At 40.1% G+C, this 13,073-nt stretch overlaps 1 protein-coding gene across 11 annotated transcripts in view; it reads left to right on the top strand.

Moving 5' to 3' along the window:
- The window catches only part of ABI1 (abl interactor 1), an 81,418-nt gene that overhangs the window by 54,346 nt on the left and 13,999 nt on the right, over positions 1 to 13,073 (top strand). For 7 of the 11 annotated variants that reach the window (XM_054192709.1, XM_054192708.1, XM_054192705.1 and 4 more), the window contains exons 4-6: positions 8,164 to 8,178; positions 8,909 to 9,009; positions 12,412 to 12,552. In XM_054192709.1, the coding sequence (XP_054048684.1) occupies positions 8,164 to 8,178; positions 8,909 to 9,009; positions 12,412 to 12,552 (257 nt within the window). The remainder of the gene's footprint in view (positions 1 to 8,163; positions 8,179 to 8,908; positions 9,010 to 12,411; positions 12,553 to 13,073) is intronic. The other 4 variants (XM_054192707.1, XM_054192703.1, XM_054192701.1 and 1 more) reach the window with 1 other exon arrangement.

Raw genomic sequence — 13,073 nt, 5'->3', positions numbered from 1 at the left:
GTGGGCTGACATAGTGAATGACATAATTAAATGTTTTAGCCATTGTATTACTCGGTTTCCGAGAGTGTGACACAGATCATAGCTCTGAAGGAAGTAACTTGCTTTGTCTGCAAACAGCTAGTGCTGGTATAAGAAAATCAAACCAAAACAACTTAAGAAACTGGATCAGGCCCTGGTGGAAGTCCGTACAAATAACGGATGATGCCGAGAATATTGAGTTGCCTCTTGGACATACAAATTAGGGGGGAACATACAATAAATTGAATTACAAACTTTGTCTTGTCCAGAATGGTCTTAGAAAATGCTTCAGACTCTGTTAAGTCTTATTTTCTTGACCAAAGATTTCACCCCGAGTTGGACAGCAACTTGTTTGATAAGGCTTTAGAACCCATGTTTTTTAGAGGAAAAGAAGTCTGAGTTCTGCCTAGAGCAATTGTTAATTTGACTAATTTGCAAGTCCTTTAATGTCTTCTGCTGTGGCAACTGTCAATAAAATACAGTACAACACATACATTGACATTTAAGTATTAAATAAAAATAATGCAACACTTTGAAATCTGCAGATAACAATTTATTGGTGTTAATGGGACTCTGTTGTGTTCTAGTGCGGGATTTGATAATAGAAAGGAAAAATGCAAGGAAGAGAAATCAAAAATACTGCTTCTGCTTTTATTTCATGAAATACTGATTCCGGAAAAAATGTCATTAAAATATACAGTATATTTTAAGGGGTGATCCTAAATAGTTTTATATAAAAAGTATAAATAAAAATACTGTTTCACAGAATTAAAAAAAAATAAAAGTAGAAAGGTAGGTAGTCCTCAGAGTAAATGCTGTCTTCCCCTGTACATCTTCCATCTGAGTACATGCAGAAACACCTCCTGTACATACTCACAGCTCATTTTCTTTGTGTGTGTGTCTGATGCTTCTCATGGCTGTGTAGAGGGGACACAAAAGCAGATGCCTACGCTTGGGGCATGGAGAAGGGCTCTGCATGCCCCACTCTGTCTCACATGCAGCAGTTTTTGTGGGGGTGGCAGTGATGGTAAGCAGCTGTTCTCTATAGCAGGTTTCCTCCCTGATGGGAGACACCTCCTTGGAAGGCAGTGCTGTTTTCTCCTCTAGCAGCTTCCTGTTAGAAAAGCTTTTTTTTGTAGAGCATCCTAGAATTGCAGAAGTGCTTTCTCCTTCGGCCTGAATGCTCCATGACAGCCCCAAGCTGCTCCATGACCTGCCCCTTCCCTTTGCAGGGGCAGATACCAACGAAGTCTCCAAAAGGAGTAAAGTTGCTTTTTTTTTTTTTTTTTTTTTTTTCCATGTACGTGCCTATGAACCAAGGCTAGCATCAGTCAAAATCAGGAAGGCTTTTAAAGTTGGTTTGCTAGTGAGAAGGCTTTCCCTTGCAACACAAATATTATGTGTAGATGGCTCCAAGAAACGCACAGGCAAGCATTTTTGCAGGTCTGTTAAGTAGTTGCTCAGCTGTCACCCTCTGGGGATAGGGGAATGTAGCTGAAGTCATTCTTGGTAAATAAGAGTAGCTGTCGTGATGTGAGAGCCTGCCTTCCTGTGTAGAGCTTGGGTTAAAATTATTAGGCAGAGGATACTTTAACATTTCCTTCCTTCTCTTTCCCCTTCTTTTGTGCAAGGAAAAAAAAAAGGTAGTGTGCCAGCAAATAAATAGGTCAAATACAATTACTCATACAGAAAATCCTCAGTTTAAGAGGGGGGAGAAGGAGGAGGAAGCTTGGAAGCTGCCTTAAGAGCACTAAAGTTGGCCTTTGAATTTTTTATTTTTTATTTTTTTTTCAAATAGGAGGCAGGTGGAATTGCAGTAATTTGTAAAATGGCAGCTAAGTAGGAAGTTAAAATGATGCCTTATGGTAAAGGCAGATAAAATGCTGAATATGTGCTAAATTGAAATGCCTAATAGCTGTAATTGGATCAAGTTTGTTTTATGGAACTAATAGTTCTTCAAAAGCAAACTTGAATTGTATATAAAGATTGGTCACTTTTCAGCTCTGTTTTAAGAAACAATTTGGAATTTTGTCACTGTAAACCACTTGCATTTCACTGCATTAAATCTGTAAGAAGCTTTCTAGCCCAGGAAGTCAAACAGGAGTTAAGCGTTCAGAAGTCTTTCTCAAGCAAATGGAAGTTGGAAGGCCTCCCTTAAAGTAGGGATTGGGCCAAAACTTAACAAATACTAAGATTGTGCTGACCCTTGTTATGCTTCTCAGCCTGCCCTACTCACCTGCATTCCTCATGCTTACATCTGTGTTGGTGCAAAACAAAAATGCAGATGAGGTGCTGATGTGAGGGGTAGAAGGCTACCTAATTGTGCCTGCTTCCCGTTTAGGGTAAGACCTTTTATGTGTTAGCCACTTGAGTATTAACTTTTAAATAATTCACTGTAATAAAAACAAAGTGAGACAGGGATCCTGAACCTGAGCCTCTGATGCCTTTGTCCCTGTATTAGCCTCTGTCAGACACTCACGCTTCAAAGGATGTCATGTGGCCAATTTCATTAAAGTCACATCATCCCTCTGGGGTCATGGCCAAACAGTAAATATTGCTGTAGGGTAAAGAACGCTTCTCTGGGGGGGAAAAGTAACTCTTCCTGTTGCCAGCTCTAATGACTCTGTTTTGAGTGTTGACACTGTGTGCTTTTCATAGGGTACTCACTACTGGAAATTCAGAAGTGCGTGTAGCGTCATCTGATACAATGTAGGTTTCAAGCCTTTCTGCTTGCAAAGAAAAAACTATGAGATCTCTTTATTTTCTGACTTTGAAAAGAATATATTTTTTTTACATTAACCTTATTCTGTTGTAGCTAGAAACAAAGTTACCAACTCAAAGAATTCAAAAAGCTTGAAGTATTTAAAGGCAGGAATCTAGGTATCTTTCTCCGAACAAGACTACTGAGGGACCAATATTAAGTTTGTCTGTCATCCACAACCAGTTTTTTGTACGTTAAGAGCAGTTTAATATGTAAAACCATTTTAAAGCCAAATGTGACTCCAAAATTTTTGCCTGCTCAGTTTGACAACTCAAAAAAAAAAAACAAACCCACACCAAAACAAACAACCCCAAAAAACACCCAAAAAACCAATATAAAGAAGAAGCAATACCGACAAGCTACATCTGGTTACTGTTAACAGAAGACTATGTAATCAGCAGATTGCAAATAATGCTGGGAGAGGTTATAGTTAAAAGATGAAGGTAAAATTTCACTGAAGAGAAACTTACCTACTCATGTTCAGTTTTGAAAGAAGTATTGATTTGGAACCTAGATTTTCTCAAAATAATCTGCCTTACAATAGGTTATAAGGAAATAAAGAACAAAGAAAGGCTTCTCACCCATTCTGATAAGGAAATCGAGACAGGAATGATTTCTTTAAAACTGCACAGAACTAGTGTCAGAAGTGTGTTAACCTGAGTGTCTGACACCCACGTACAGTCTGCCTTCTGAAAAAATCTTTGATTACATATTCTCCCTAAGTCCATATCTTGATTTCTTGTAAGGAAGCCATATTCTAGACTTGGTGCTTTATTGTGTCCTTTCCTCAGGCATCCCAGACCTTCATGTAGAAGTACCCTTCCAGCTGCTTTTCTTGCTCCGACCGTGTCATCTTGTAATACTCCAAAACTGCTCCACTGATGAGACAGGAGGCAATCTTGTGCAAAAATCTATGAGGATGCCTATGGGGCAATTGAATTGCCTAGCTGCAGATATGTAACAGCACTTCAAACGGTCTTATGGCCAGCTGCCTTTCAGTAGGGATGTCTCAGATAATTCTCCCTTGATTAATAAAGGAAATACCTTTTTAAGTAAAAGATGAGGTTGGCTAAAGAGTCATCAAGAGCAATCATGGGGCTTTTTTCTGTTGTGGTTCATGGCTGTGATTACTTATCAAAGGTGATGGATCTAAGGCTGGTTATTGCTTTTGCACAGCATATATATAAAAAGTTCTGAGTTTGTCAGACACTTACTGTTAGACTGGCACACTTTTAAAATCTTTGTTTCCAATGATCAGCATTTATATTGGATGGTATTTAGTGATGGCTTTCAGGGATCCTACCTATGGCAGGATATAGAGTGAAATTGGCTCTTCAAATTCAAGAGTTGGAGAAATAGTGATATACAGTAGGGGAAGTGCAAGCAACCTGCATAGAGATTTGAAGTTTCTGCAATCTGAAATCGGAGAGTTCATAGCTGAAATGTGCAGGAGAAAAATTGATAGATGTGACTGTGATAAGGATTTTTGCTCCAGTGTGCAGGTGGCCTTTTGTATTTCTGTGCCTATAGATACATTTGCTCACATAAATGACTTGTGTGGAATGTCCCTAGCCCTAGTTTTCCAAACGCAGTTTATAACTCAAATAATAGCTTTCTGGTTCCCTGAATCATGACTAATGTTCCCCCATGACTTGTTACTTGGCATGGAAACTATTAAAAACAGTTAGTTAGATGGCTGCCTCCTGAGCCAGCCAGCAATGTTCCTCAAATATCTGGACATCCTTTGGCTACCAGTAGATACTTCTGATTGCCTCACACCCTACCCCTTCATGCCGTTCTTGGTCTCGTCCCTTTGGCATCAGTTAGAGAAACCTGCATACTACCCCTGTACTGTTTAGACTACCAGAACTGAGCTTGCTGGAATTGCTGAAATAGTTGCCTTTAAGCAAGTAAACCTCTTACTTGGTACTTACAGTCAATGCTCAACTGTCCCAAAACATTGCTTGTCCTGTCCAAATCCACAGCTAAAATTCTCAGTCCAGGTACTCTGAATTCCTGGCATGAGTTACAGAAGCAGCCTCACTTTTGGCTTTGATAAATGCCTTGCATGGCTGTTGCAAACACCTGTTTTGCCCATTACCTTAATTGCATTACTCCTTTCCAGCCCACTGCTGACTGTCAGTCCTTGGCCAACCTCCTGTCCCACACTGTTAAAACCCTGCGTATGTGCACTAGCGGATGTCTTTTGGAAATGCAGCGAGGCTGACTCCTATTTCTTGAACCTGAGACTGTGGTTTCTTTCTCTTAATTTTGTGACAAACTTTAAAACTTCATCCAGGACTGCCACATGCTTGGCGGGTTTTCATTGGAAAGGCAAAATTGTTCTGCTTGCTTCTTTGAAACATCTCTCTGCTATGATGCTTGCGAGAAACCCCAAACGATACTGCTGCTTACCATGCTGTGTTGTTTCTGGGAACATCCTGATCTGTCTAGTTCTCTGCCTCGGCACTGCAAGCATCCCCAGCAAGCCTACACACTGTGTTTTTGTTCTGGTGTGTATGTCATCCAGGATGCTGGTATATGTCTGAAAACTCTCTCCTGTGTGCACAGTAATACAACGAGCGGGAGGAGAAGGGAGTTGTGCTCCATACAGCTTCTGCGGGAGTTCTCAGTGCTGCTCTTCTTCTTTGATTAAGTTCTTTTCCTTTTGTACCTCCTGTCTCTTATTTTATAGATCCTTCTCAGAACAGTCTCTTCCCTCTTCAAGCTGTGCACCTTATGCACACTGCTGCTTCTTTTCCTCATGCCTTGCATTTCCTTCCTTCCTGACTCTGACCTTCTGGGTACTGATCAGGCAGTTGATGATGGTCATGGTCTGCCAACTGGCTGGCTGGCCTAGAGGCATTTGTAGAGATGCATGAACCTACATTAAACATGCACCTGCTATTCCTTTTGGTTTTCTGATGTCTTTTTTCATATTTTTCTCAAAATCATAATGAGTCTAGACCTTGCTGCCTAAACTGTTCCCAGTTACACACAATTTTTTTAATTGCTTAGAGAGCACTACATTTGGTTTTCAGACCAAGAAATACAGCAAGCTTGACCTCATAAGCTCAGGCAATAAATAGGAGAAAATGTCTCCTCCTAATTAATTAGCTTATTAACCATGATTAAATAGCCATATGGTTCATCTTGCTTTGATTCATTTGCTTTCCTCCCTTACTTCTGTCTTTGGAACAGGAGTTCCTTTCCCATAAGAATGCCTGGTCCTTTTGTGTTCCTTCCTTCTGCGTTTTCCTGGCTGTATGACTCTTGCTTATATTGACAGCAACAGAGAGGACGTGTACAGAGTTTTTTACTTATAGAAGGCAGTATGACAACAGTTACTAATTCTTCTGCACGATAAAAAAGTGTGTGTATTTGTCTGTATATAGTTTAACTAGTAGCAAAAGAGATGAAGCTCACCTGATGTAGTGGTAGAGATAGGAGTAAAGATCAAGAGCTGTTTGGCTTCAGATATTTGTTTAGTATGTTAAACAGCCATAGAAAGGTTTGAAATAAGATAAAGATTCCTGAATCATGCGCTAGATCTTGGTATTCATATTGTTGCTGCAGTGGAGGCAGAATGTAACAGTGATTAGGGAGGAGGTGGAAAGACTCACCATAAGTGCCGAGTGACACTGCTTAAGGGCAGGAAAGAGAGGAAGCTTCTTGGTTTTGTATTTTTGAGGCAGGCAAATTTAGTAGTGGAGGCTGGGTAAGAAACGGTGCCACCCTTCCTTTTAAGCCTTTAAAAGGTTTCTATCTGTGGCTGCTAGGGAGGGATGGGACCACGAGTTTTACTTTTTGGTCTCTTTTAACAAATTCCTTGTATTATGCTATTGCCTTTGGCAACTGGGGAAGTAAGGGGAAGGGTCACATATTCCTGTGAGAGGGGAAAGCAAATTTAATTGCTAAAAGCCTGTTTTAAAAATATAATGTTTGGGAGACTACCCTGGCATCCTGGAAACTGAGGCTTTGCCATGAAATAAGTATGTGGGGACAGAATTGGTTTAAATGCCTTAATTCTGCCGCTCTGCTGATGAACCTCTGCCCAGACTGGAAGTGAATGGGATGACCTTCAAATTTACTTACCACAGCTAAACTTCTTCATTTGAATTTTGGAGCAGGTTTTGTGTTTCTGTGCTTGTAATATAAATAAGGGCAGTGGCTTTCAACCTCTTTTGGTTTGTAAACCCCATCTGTCTTTCAGTGGTTTTGCAGACTTTGTCAGAAATCTCACATATGCATCTTGCTGTGTAGCATTTTTTTAATTGCTCTATAGCATGTTGTTTAATTGATGGTTGAACTAGATGATCTGAAAGGTCCTTTCCAACCTAGGTAATTCTATGATTCTATGAATTATTTTTTTCTCAATTTATGGATGCCTTTAAACTGGTCTGTGTTTCTTGGAAGAGGAGGAGAAATTGCAAGCCGCACTTTGAAATGCTATGCGTTAGGAAGCTGCTTCTGGAAGTGACAGTTTATTTCCAAACAACCTCAAAAAAAAGCATTGGGATTATTTTATGTTTTGGGGGTTTGTATTTATTTGGGTTTTTTAAATCAGTGAAACTAATTATTTTCTCCATTCAAAAACACAAGTCTTCCCCTCCCTGAATAACATTAGAGAACTCAACTTTAATTTGTTTAAAATTTTACATTTGTTTTCCTTATGAAGCCAAGTTTTCATATTTTTTTTTCCCTCTGCAATCATGAAGACTGTAAAAACGATATAGTGGAGTCATATAGTGACTTGATTCTAAGAGCTAAAATTTCAGAATAACAGTCATTAAAGCACTGCCAACACAGTTTTGGGCAGCCAGCACTGTGCTGGCTTGAATCAGATTTCAATCAATAAACCAGAGGTGAAAGGCGATGCGGCTCATCCTGTTTGCGATCTCCCTTTTCTTTATTTACCATTCAATGCAGCAGCTAGGATTTCTTCAAAACACGTGAAGGTTAAGTGTCAAAACAACAGGCAAGTCTATTCTGCACTGTATAGCTGAAACTGTGGGTTTGTGAACGAGTTCTTAAATTCACGTTGCCATTGAAATAGCATTGATTTGGGTTTGGACTGCAATGGTCAGCAGAGGGCTTTTTAAGCCTTTACCGCCCATGAGGAGCCTGGCAAACAAATCTGGCAAAGCTTGGCTAAACTTAATTTTGACACGTACTTTTCCTGTGATCACGTAGTCAGACATAGAACTTTTGATGACTGAGCGAGCCAGTAAAAATCTCTGTTAGCGTACTGGGACGTAGCTAATTACCAGTAGACACAAATGATTTTTTTAATGTAATTATCTGTAGTTTAACCTGTCCTATCAGTTGTGATGGATCTGCCATTAATTTCTACCTTTTTCCCCCCTTTTTTTGCCAACGTTAAGTGGCTAAAAGCCAAGGTAAGAAGTGTTATTTCTCCTTTGACCCACAGTGCCTCATGTGACTGATAGTAGAGGCTGCAGAGCCATTAAAACTGAAAACTAGCGCTCTCTTATGCTCTTCTCTGCTTTCCATAGGATATTTAGATTAAACATGCTATACTTGATTTTTTTTTATTTACAGCGTTTAGCGTGTGTCAATATATCTGCGATACATTGACATCTGCATTTATACATAGATACATTAATTTCTCTAACACATGTAGTGCTTTGCTCTGAATTCAGTAGATGCCTTGATTCCCTTCACTTACATTTTTTGCAGGAGACTTCCCAGACAACCTGAATGACTCTGCTAGTCAAATAGCAGGGGCAAATTGAGAAATTCTGGGCCTGTGCTGACTGTATTGTACTGTCAGTGTTAAAGTTTGATTTAAATTATTAACACCTGAACGGAGATGAACACAAATGTGGCTTCCCTTTAAAGAAAAGAGGATATAAGAGATTTGTGCATGGACCTGTCAATTGCCTACCTTTCTGATGTCTGTTGTAAATTAATAGCAAAAATAACATCGAGCTTGTATTTAGACTCTTTATATTTACTGGTGTCTGTCTTGTGTGTTGCTGAAAACTTGCTGTTTGACAGCTGTCTGGGAATTCTCACTTCATATTCTTACACTTAAAAAAAAAAAAAAGCTGTCAATAATAGAGCTGCTCTGTTATAAAAATAAAATCATGTTTTCCCTTATTTCAGCATGGAAATAACCAGCCTGCAAGAACTGGCACCTTGTCAAGAACAAATCCGCCTACACAAAAACCACCAAGTCCTCCTATGTCAGGCCGGGGAACTCTGGGGTAAGAATGAAGACTGTTTGGTCCTGACTGTGTAATAGCAAGTTTTAATTGTGTCAGTGTTGGTGTTTCTTTAAATATGTGGATAAATGGCAATTCTGATTGCTTTTAGCAAAAAATGCAATTACCTTTCCTGTGTAAACCCTTTCAGCTGCATTGACTCTTATTTTCGTGATGACCTTTTGAAAGAATGTTTTTTCATGGGGGAAGGATTTATTATAGATATGGGTAAATGAGGAGGCTATTGTTATTCCTGATTTTTGGGGGAGAAATCCTTAGTGACACAAAAGAATATCAACCAGGTTTTAACTTCAGTTGGGGAAAGACTTCATTGTTAAAGTTTTTGTCTACTCATTTCTCAATATTGTAAGAGGTATGAAATGGCTGTTAGTGCCATATTTGTTGCATTATCTAAAGAAAATTTGTGGCATTGTAAGCATATTGGCAGCGTTGATTCTCGCAGGCTTGTGCATTTTTATTTTTATGCTTAGATGAGGAAGGGTTTTGCTATTCCCAAGTCCCACTGTGACCAGAGTTCCCTGCCCTAGCATCTATTTTGCTGCTGTGGTCCTGTGGGGAGTGAAATCTGCTTATCTTGGTGTGCCAGCAAGTAGTCGTTACTAGAGAGCAGAACATTAATACTTGAGAAGCTCAGAGCATGTGCCATATGGTTTTGTCTGTCCAACATCTTCCAAAAGGCGTCCTAAACAAGACCTTCTACCTATTTGTCACTCTCAGTCTTTCCTTTATGCTGTGGGTAGGACTGAGGCACTGTAAAGCTGCCTGGCATGGTGTTTTGGCTTCAGGTACGTTGTCTGGGAGAGGTGGGGAGCTGGAAAAATGGGGAATAATGAGACGGACAGGATGGGGATCATCAAGGAAAATTAGAAGCAGCAACTCCTTTTGTGACTTAGTGATTTTAGTGAATCCTGATTTGATGCTTTGCTGCTTCATGATGGCAGTGTTTGTTGTGTATTCTGCAGAGAAATTACCCTAGAGGTTTCCTCAGCATGTTTGGTGAAAATTCCCATTGCTCAAGGGCATGCAATCAGTATTGCAATTGTCTCTCTTATCCCAGCTGGGAAAGAGTTGTTTATCAGCCTTGGGAAGCTGGGTAGTGCTTTCATGTCCTCTTGGACGTTTTCTAGTGAAACAGCAGCCTTGATGTACTGGTGAGCTGCCTCTCTCTAATGCTCCCCCCCTGAACAAGCCAGAACTGTTGGGTTGCCTTAGCTGATGCCTGATAAGGATTAATCAGCTGAATGTCGTTTCCAGATGAGCTTGACAAGAGGCAGCAGTTGGCTGAGGGGGAGGAATAATGTGGGTTCGTAACAGAGATTTCTATCTGCCCTTCTTATTCAGGAAGTACAGCTCTTGTCTTGAGCAGCCGTGTTCTGCCAAAGCGTGAAATATCATAGGCATGACTGTTTCCCTAATATATGCAGAAAAAATTGCTAGAAACCACAAGGATAGTATTTTTCTCCTTTCTATCTAGAAAACAGAGATAAGCGTGTAAAATCAGAACGAGCTTGGTGTGTAACAGAGGCCTTTAAATACGTGCTGCTTATTGTGCAGCTTGTTCCTCCAAGGCAGGACTATCTAAAGGAATATGGTGGGGAGGGAGTCGTCCTGCACAGAAATGGGATGGGTGAAAAGCAGGGGGTCTCTTCACCAGACCAGGGAGAGACTGAGGAAAACCTTGGATGCTCAGGCTGGAAGTACCACAGGAGGAGGGAATTGCTGGAGCTGGATGGAGGGAGAAGTTGCAGTCGTGCCTTGAGGGTCCTGGGGCAGAGCAAGGCCTTGGGCTCCCTGTAGCTCTCCCTGGTGGCAATGGGCATCAGCTCTGCACTGGGCAGTGTCAGGAAAGAGCGTTTTCCTCCTCTGCGTGAGGCTGGCAGAAAAGCAAAGGGAAGAATTGGACTTGAGTGATGGAAAGAGATCAGTTTTGACTTCTCTGGTGCTTGGCAGTTTGAATTCTTCAATGAAGCTGAGAAGAAGAAAGGAGAAACTGAGGCACGGTGGAACCTGAGGATGTAGTGGGGGTTTGCTTTTGACAATATTTTAAAATTGTAGAGGCAAAATAAATAGTACTACAGAGCTGAGTAGCAGTTCATACTGCCAGTGCATTCCAAGGTAGAATATTTTAAAACATTAGTTTTCAAGGTTATATCTGTTGGAAGCACATTTAAAATCTTCCCTGCTTATCATTTCATTTGGTGGTATTTAGACCCCTATCTCTCACAACTGGAATACAAAGTTTCTTTATTTTTCCCACGACTGATCTCTTTTGGCAGATCTATAGGTGATGGCAGGCTCCATAATAAATCATCTGGAGTTCTTTATATAGACAAACTAATTTACAAACACCACAGTGCATGCAAACAATTATGGTATTTCCACTTTTCTTTTTGCGAGGTTTTAATAATAAAATGTTATAGTTAAAATTTAGTACTGTTGCATTCCATATTGTAAAATACCAGGAAGCCGTATAACTTATCAACTCAGTTATGACCAGTAATTGAACAAATGATTAAATACCAGTAGTTTAGTATTTTTGTTTTTGCTTAGCTGGTGCATTGCCAGATTCCACATCTTGCAAGGGATCTCTTAGTTACTGGTAAGAACTGGAGAGCTCTGCAATTCAGTACAATAAATGCACTGTTCTTAAGGCAGTAATGGGTCTGGTAAATAGATCTCAGAAGATCTGCGTTATATTTCTGACTTGATGCAGTCTGTGAGGTGACCTTGGAAGTCTCAGGGCTTTACCACTTTGGTCTGCAAATTGGAGATGATGAAGTTGATCTATGAGACGCTTTAAGATCTGCTTAAGTGATACGAGATTGCTTGATTACTCTGTGAAACAATGCTACTAGGAAGAGCACTGGTGATTGCAAATGTAACTTGTTCTGTGAATTTTTCAGCCTTGCTCCTGTCTTAATGAGTTGAATACCTTTAGCCAAGAATACTTTTGGAAAGCATTTGGAGGGGAGGGGAAGGGGGGAAAGAGGAAAGTGTTACAGTGGAAGAGTTTGTCACGTGCAGTGTACTGAAAGGTAACCCCAGAATATTATGCGGATGTAACTATTGTATGTTATGTAGTTCAAAGAAAATGCTTTGGGAAGTAAATTTAGTTTAGGCTTTTTTAACCGGTTTACGTGCTGTAGGCAAACTTGTATGGATCTACCTACATGAGAGCACTTTAGAGAGTTTATTGTGACCTGTCTACCCCGCCTGGTGGAATCTGTTTAATATACTGTAATGTGGGTCACTGTGCAGTGATCTCTCTTGAAAACCTTAAGAAAACAAATGGCTTCACTGCTTCATTCATTTATCCTTTTGATCTTCTGATCCTTTATCTTTCTGTCTTCAATTTTTTTTTATTTTTTTTTTCCCCTTGACCAGACGAAATACTCCTTACAAAACGCTGGAGCCAGTCAAACCGCCAACAGTCCCCAATGATTACATGACCAGTCCTGCCAGACTGGGCAGTCAGCACAGTCCGGGAAGGACAGCTTCCTTGAACCAGAGACCAAGAACACACAGGTAGAGCATTTTCTCACTGTAACTCTTTCCTGCCTGGCATGATGATGCTTACTAAAGTCACTTTGAAGCTTTGTGCCTGTATTCTACCACTCTGCATTAATGGAATTTCACTGTATTTTTGACTTCTGTAACACATAGAAGTGTTGTCATACTCTATAGAAGCCTTATTGTATCTAGCAACTTACTTTCATAACCACAGGCCTTATTTTATATAACCAATGTATATTGTTCTATGGTATTTGTTTCCCAAGAATAAGCAGAACTTCGAAATTTATGCACTTGAAAGGTAGGGCGGTGATGGGTCCTAATGGGTTTAAAGCTGCATTGTTAACCTTAGCCTAAAACATACTCAGGGTTTTTTTTTGTAGTTTTCGAGATCACTAATTGCAAAGGGAAATTTCTGCTGATTAGAGACACTGTGATGAGGTTGTCTGAAAGAGCTGATTGCTTTCTTTTGGCTAAAACTTAATGCTCAATCAGTGCTAGCATGATAAAAGCAGAAAATAAAGCCTATTCACAGA

Source organism: Rissa tridactyla, chromosome 2 (assembly GCF_028500815.1).
Source record: "Rissa tridactyla isolate bRisTri1 chromosome 2, bRisTri1.patW.cur.20221130, whole genome shotgun sequence".
Taxonomy (NCBI): Eukaryota; Metazoa; Chordata; class Aves; order Charadriiformes; family Laridae; genus Rissa; species Rissa tridactyla.
The sequence above is the reverse complement of the archived record's forward strand: the minus strand, read 5'-3'. Positions and strand labels throughout refer to the sequence as shown.